We start from the raw sequence: 6,938 nt of genomic DNA on the forward strand, positions 1-6,938 counted from the left end.
CTGGGCCACATGGCATGTGGGCTGCAGTAGCACAAACCAAGGACCCCCCAGGAACTTTCTGCTGTTCCAAGAATATGGACACTTTCTAGTCCCTGCTGCAGTCAGCACACCCCACTGCACCAGGTACACAGCCATGCTCCAGACTCAGCCTCCCTCACCCCTATCCCAGTTACACCAGGCATGTGGTTGCCTCCCCAATCCCGCTGAACCGGGCACCTAGGTGCAGATGCCCCAGCCCCAACTTCAGCTTCCCGGGTGCAGGCTCCTCCACTGCTCTGCACCAGCACTCCGCACCATAGGCTTCCCTAGCACCACAGGCTGCATCATGTGGGGGCAGGGAAGGAATGTGGAGGAATAGGGAAGGAGAGGAAACCTGGGATGGGGATCGAAAGGAGGTCCTCATCCTTAAAGAGGGATGGGGAGCCTGGAACCTCTGGCTGCTGCTGCTACAGCAGTTGGAGTGAAGGAGGGGAGCAGCAGCCAAGTTGGAGCCTGGGGGCCACAAACCACACAGGCTGCCTACACCCACAGCCTGCCAGTTGGACAGTCCTGATCTACCTCAATATCCCATAGAAGGAATGATATGATGCAGTCATGACTTTGACTTTTAAATGGGTCCAATATAGAAATGCTCTGGAACAGAACAGTCTGCTGGAGAACAGAACCTTTGAGCCTTGATACTCTGCAGGGCAATCAGGGAGGTGGGAAAGAAACAGCTTCTCATAGACTAATGACACTCACAAGGGGTCCCAGCCTTCACTGGCCTATGGGCAACAGTATGGGTTAAGGAAGGGGCTGCACACGCTACAATTGCTTGTCAATATCAGGTTTTAATGTCTTGTTTTCCTACGATCAGTAACAACATCAGATGTGAATCACTATAACAAGGTCACAGAATAACTGCAGGACACTGCATCTTCTTTGAAGAAAAAGCACAGAACTATCATAGAAATTCAAACACAATCACTTTTCTGATAATATGATTTTCACATTCTGTACTAATAAGCATGCAATCAAGATCCATTCATGTTCTAGCAGATTTCAGTGTTAGTGCTGCCATCAACTTGAATGGGAGTGGGATCAGATCTTGTTCACTAATCATAATTAATATTAAGTATGATAACATTTCATTGGGTATATATTTACCTCTATCTCCATTGTTTCCTTTGGTATCTTCAATAGAATCCAAACAGTCAATAAGGACCTCTCCTGGTCTCATTTTCATTTGCCTAAGACAGGAACATTTTCTTTTATTGAAATATTGCAATCTCAAATGTTTATTTCTATTTAAACGTGAAATACTCTGATCAAGAATTAATAAAATAAGGTATAGCTAAACTTCCTTTAACCCAGGAGTGTCAAAATCAACAGCTCCCATGGACTAGAGGAGCAGCACTGGACTGGTCCTCAGGCCAGATTGGGAAAGGCCCAGAGTGCAGCTGGCAGCATGCACTCAAGACTGGCTCAAAAAGCATCTAGTCGCATGCCCTAAGCAGGACGTGCTAATAGTATTCCCAAAGCAGGGCGTGGGTCCAATCTGAGACCCACAGGCAGCACCCAGGGCTAGATGACAGGGCTCCATGAGCCATACCAGGTCCACAGACTATCTTTTGACACCCCTGCTATAACCTAATAAGAGAAAGATTTGGGTGCCCCTCCACAGCCATCCAAAATGATGACCATTTCTACTCCTACAAACTCCATCGCTCTCTCAATTTTATTATTACTTAAGATCTTCAATATTTTCAACACACACATCAAAATAAAAAAGTTGTAAACTTATAAAGTTACCATTTGTAAATGTAGAACAACATTAACATAGCTATTAAACCATAACATCAAATAAACCAATATCTTATAATTGAGAGGCAGGTAAAATGTGACCCTTTCTTTGGCTTTCAGGTCAAAGTACCATGGTTGTATACTGTGCACTGACTTCACTTCTCCAAAATGAGTTTTCTTCAAAAGCACAGCTGCTCTCAGGAGCTATGAGCTTCTTCTGAGGAAAGGCAATTTCACAGATAAATCCTAACATGTAGTTAGCACTCTTCCTTTCTGAGTAGCTTCTTCTTCCTGCCATATGCAATACTATATTTTCTTACATATCACATGCCCCAAAATAGAATACCCACCATGTTTTCAGAAGGCGGAGTGTAAGAAAAAGATTTTTCCAGAGTCATGGCTGACTGTATGACATATGTTAAGCCCTCCCAAGAATACAGAGTGTCCAGGAAATGTGGCATCAGGAACTTCTTGGTGTGGAAGACTGTCTCCTCCAATGCCACACTTCCTGGACACTGTGTTCCTAGGAGGACTTAGTCTATGTCACATCAGGCTAGGCCCCAGACCCTTGCATAGTAGCTGTTTAAATAAAAGTTCCTGTAAATAAAGTGCTGTTTCCAACCGGCCCCATGATCTCCCCATGAAATCATCTTGCTGCCTCCTCAAGTTGAGTAGACCCCTACCTATAGTAGGGGTGCACCAATATACTGGTTGTCTATCAGATCGGCACCAATAAAAGGAGAAATGACATCATCAACTATTGGCATTTTTTAATTGTTGTAGCTGCTAATTATGGTCACATGACTAGAACACCTTGGCAAGCATAGTCTGGTCCCCACACCCCACCATCACCCCAAGCCTGTGACCGACTACAGGTCCCAGTGAGCAGTGGGAGGGGGCTCTGGGGAGAGGTTACAGGGCACTGTGCTCAGCAACAAAGGGACTGTTACTGACTACTGCTGCTACCATGGCAATGCTGCATGTGCAACAGGGGCTACCATGGGGACACTGGGTCAAGCACAGATGGGGTAAGGCACTGTGCGAGGGATGTTCCATTCTGCTGGGCACCGGGCAAAAGGGGCTTCTCCCTGGCAGCCACAGAAGTGCAGCTGTGCATGGCCTGCTGGCGCTGAGGCAGTGGCATTCCCTAGGGCTCCAAATACAGGTTTTCCTTTCTCTTCTAAAACTGGTCCATACAAGGGAATTTCTCTAGGTGTTGCATTTGTAAACCTCTGTGACAAAGCTCTCATGACATTTGTGGTCTTGCTTGTTCCCTGACATTTTGAGGCAGAGTTTGCAAATGCATAGTAACTGACATTTCAGCCTGTCATGTCTAGCCTTAACCTGTATGAATAAGTGCATCTTGGCCTCACAGTCATATCTGTCCAAGATCATTTTTTAACTTCAAAACCTCATGCTTTTCTCAAAGGGATGAAATCAGCCCACCTTCTCCTTCTCTTAGACATGCTAAGTAGGCAAACAAGTGATCCAATACAGGCATCAACTTGACACAGCTCAATTTTTGTAATATTTTATTAACCAACCCTTGTCTATCTCTTTCTCCACCCTCTTCCCCCAAAGTTTTGGCTTATGCAATAAAGTAAAATATGTAAATCACTGGGTGGAAGGGCATGGTATAGAGTGAAAATGATTTTTTTTGTCCTATGGGAAAGTGTCAAATAACTTTATATGCAAACAACAGAAATGCAAACAGGCAGATTCTAATTGACTTCATCTTTGCCTTGACTTTTCCATCTGCAAAATGGGGACACTGACTTCCTTACTGTGACAGCTGTAGGTGTTGTAGGGCTTGCTACCACTGCCCTGAAGTGACAGGATGGACCTCAGTTTTGGATCACCTGGTCTACCAGGAACCGGGTCTCATGTTTCTCACCTGCCACAACTTTAATGATATTATATTGCTAGGAGGCAATGCCCAAGTTGATCCTACCAGGTCTCAATCCCTGTTTTCTTCTGTGGGGCTCCAAACCTCCCCTTTACCCCATCCTAGCCTCGAGATGGCACTCGTAGTTCTCTGCAGCCAGATCTCCATGGTGCCTGTTGGTCTGCTGTTCTGCTTTCAGCCAGCACGGTGACTTTAGTTAGGCCAGGGGCTGGCTTTGGCTTGCACTCAAATATTCCAAAAAAGAAAGCAAAACCTGACTGCTCTCAGTCTCTTTGTCAGACTCAGTCCATGTCCCCTTCACCTGGGGTCAGGGTTTCATGTCCAAATTACAACAAAAAAAGAATCAGTTAATCCAGTCACTGCTCTGCACAGGCCTGCCATGGCTTACTCATGAGCATTCACAGCCCCAGTAGGATTTCTGCCACATGCAGCGAGGCTCTAACCTGAAACAGCAATTCTTCTGGCCTCTCCCCCAGATCCTCAGCTGTCACTCCACTTCAGAGATCATCAGAAGCCTTGTGTGGGCAGACCTCTGCCTGCCTCTTTCTCTGGGTCACACCCTCCAGGGTTTCTCTGGCAGGGTTGGCAACACTTGCCTGCCAGGACGCTCAACCACTCCTCTTTCTGCAGCTTGCAGAGAACTGACCCCACTCCGCCACTCTCTAGGGCTGGAAATACCTCTGAGCAGCCTCCGTCCTCCAATCTGGCCTCCATGCTGTAAATGTTGCTTGCTTTCATTTTCCCTGTCTGTTGCTGCCAACTGCTTTTCTTCTCTTGATCTCCCCTGCCCCTGCCCCTGAGGCACCTTGGGGCTTTTGTTTACTCTCTCTCACTCCTTCACACTTACCTATCTAGGGAAGTGGATAAACATCAGGTAGTACATTGATTTTACTGCACCGTGACAGTGTTAGCCAGGTAGCACACGGCCCTGCTACAGGGCAGATCATTCCACATCCAGTTAAAGCACAGGCAGACAATTATTTTGGCTGAAGGGCTAGTTCATGAATGCGTGTAAGCTGCCAAGGGCCGCATGGGTAGGCCTGCCCCTTGCCAGTTGCCCCAACCCCTGGTTGCCATCTTGTGGTTAGAAGTCCTGCCCCTAACCCCTACCCTTTGGCACCAGAAGTCCCTCCCTTTGCCCCTGCAAGTAATTCTTTTGGGAGGGGGTAGTACAAAATCGGAACTGGAAGTTACATTCTGTCACATGGCCTGTCAGGGATAGATTCATAGATGCAGGATTGGAAGAGACCTTGTAGATCTTCTAGTCCAACCCCCTGCCCTGGGCAGGAGAGAAAACTGGGCTCAAATGACCCCAGCCAGGTAATTGTCAAGCCTCCTCTTAAAGACCCCCAGGGTAGGAGCCAGCACCACTTCCCTTGGAAGTTGGTTCCAGATCCTAGCCACCCTGACTGTGAAGTAGCGCCTTCTAATGTCTAGTCTAAACCTACTCTCTACCAACTTATGGCTGTTATTCCTTGTTACTCCGCAAGGCACTCAGAGGAACAAGGTCTCTCCCAATCCCCGCTAGTGAGTTTATAGATGGCCACCAGGTCCCCTCTCAGCCTTCTCTTGTGAAGGCTGAACAGGTTAAGGTCCCGTAGCCTCTCCTCATAGGGAGGCCCTGCTGTCCCCGGGTTATGCGAGTGGCCCTCCTCTGGACCCTTTCAATGCTGTCCACATCCCTCCTGAAGTGCGGTGCCCAGAACTGGATGCAGTATTCCAGCTGTGGCCTGACCAGTGTCGCATAGAGGGGGAGGATCACCTCCTTGGACCTGCTTGTGATGCATCTGTGGATGCACAACAAAGGTACGGTTAGCCCTACTGACCATGTCCTCGCATTGTCAGCCCGTGTTCATCTTGGAGTCAGTAGTGACTCCAAGATCTCTTTCCGCCACCATGCTTTCAAGAAGGGAGTTTCCCAGCTTATAGGTATGCTGCTGGTTCCTACTGCCTAAGTGCAGCATCCTGCACTTGTCAGTATTGAATCCCATCCTATTTTCATTTGTCCACTCGTGTAACCTGTCCAGGTCCCGCTGTAATCTGTCCTTCCCTTCTAGCGTGCCCACCTCACCCCAAATCTTGGTGTCGTCTGTGAATTTAGTGCCGAAAAAAACATGTCTACCTCGTAAGGCACTGGAGCGCCGGCATGCCAGAAACACAAAACTAGGGCAGGGGGTATATGGCAGGATGCACTGCATATTAATATAGTTAATAATCATAAACGTTTCTTTTTTATGGTAAATACCAGGTTTTCTAAAAATTCTAAACCTAGTGACAATAAATAAAACTTCATAGAGGGAAGAAAGGAGAGGCAAGGAAGAGAGAGGGAAGGAAGGACAGACAGGGAAAGAAAAAGAGGCGCAAGGTGAAGCGGGCACAGGGGGAGGCACCACAGGTGGGTTGGCCTAGCCAGGCCCTTGGGAAGGTGGCAGCTGGAGGAGAGGGGAGGCTAGGAGGGGAGTGGGGGCTACTGCAGAGTTCTGCAGACTCAGGCCACAGCTGGGCCCCCAGCAGCACCCAAGGTGGACCCCAGCCTGGCTCACACAGCTCCATGGGATGGGACACAACCGCTTTGCTCATGAGAGGATGCTGCCTGGCAGGTACAGGACACTGGGCTTGGGAGACTCTCAGCTCAGCCTCTGTGAACACTGGGCACAGCATGAGTGGGGCGGAGTTCCCCGGGGCCACAGCAGGATATCCCAGGGCTCTGGGAACAGTTGCACAAAGCTGTGCACTTACCTGTGCTGGCCCAGCCCGTCTGGTCCCAAGCAGCACACGGCTCAGCTGCCGCTTCTCCTCACCAGTGCCGACTCAGCCAAGACTGTTGCATTCTGAGCAGCACACAGCAAAGCAGTGGCTGGGCCAGCTTTGCTGCATGCCGCTCAGAATGGGACAGGCCTGGCCGAGTTGACACCGGCAAGGAGAAGCAGCGAGCAGCTGAACCAGCTAAGCCACATGCCGCTCGGCACAGGCTCGGTCACGGCTTTGCCTCTCTGGTGCCAACCCATCCCCAGAGGTGCAGGGAAGTGGTATGTGGCTCAGCCATAGAAGCTGCAGCTTTGACATGTGATTCTCAGGCCTGGCCAGGCCAGCACTGGGAGGGGAAGCCATGGCTGAGCTGGTTCCGAGTGGCACATGGCTCAGCCACCACTTCTCGTTGCCAGTGCTGACCCAGCCAGGCCTGACCTGTCCCATCCTGGGCAGCATGCAACAAAGTCGGCCAAGCTGCTGCTTTGCTATGTGCCACCGG

General features: G+C 49.3%; 1 protein-coding gene across 1 annotated transcript in view; it reads right to left on the reverse strand.

Annotated features, from left to right (window-relative positions):
- BBS5 (Bardet-Biedl syndrome 5) overlaps positions 1 to 6,938 on the reverse strand; it is a 30,578-nt gene that overhangs the window by 22,206 nt on the left and 1,434 nt on the right. The window contains exon 2 of the mRNA XM_019554560.1: positions 1,147 to 1,229. Coding sequence (XP_019410105.1) covers positions 1,147 to 1,229 — 83 coding nt within the window. The remainder of the gene's footprint in view (positions 1 to 1,146; positions 1,230 to 6,938) is intronic.

Source organism: Crocodylus porosus, unplaced genomic scaffold, assembly GCF_001723895.1.
Source record: "Crocodylus porosus isolate Cpor-Errol unplaced genomic scaffold, CroPor_comp1, whole genome shotgun sequence".
Classification (NCBI taxonomy): Eukaryota; Metazoa; Chordata; order Crocodylia; family Crocodylidae; genus Crocodylus; species Crocodylus porosus.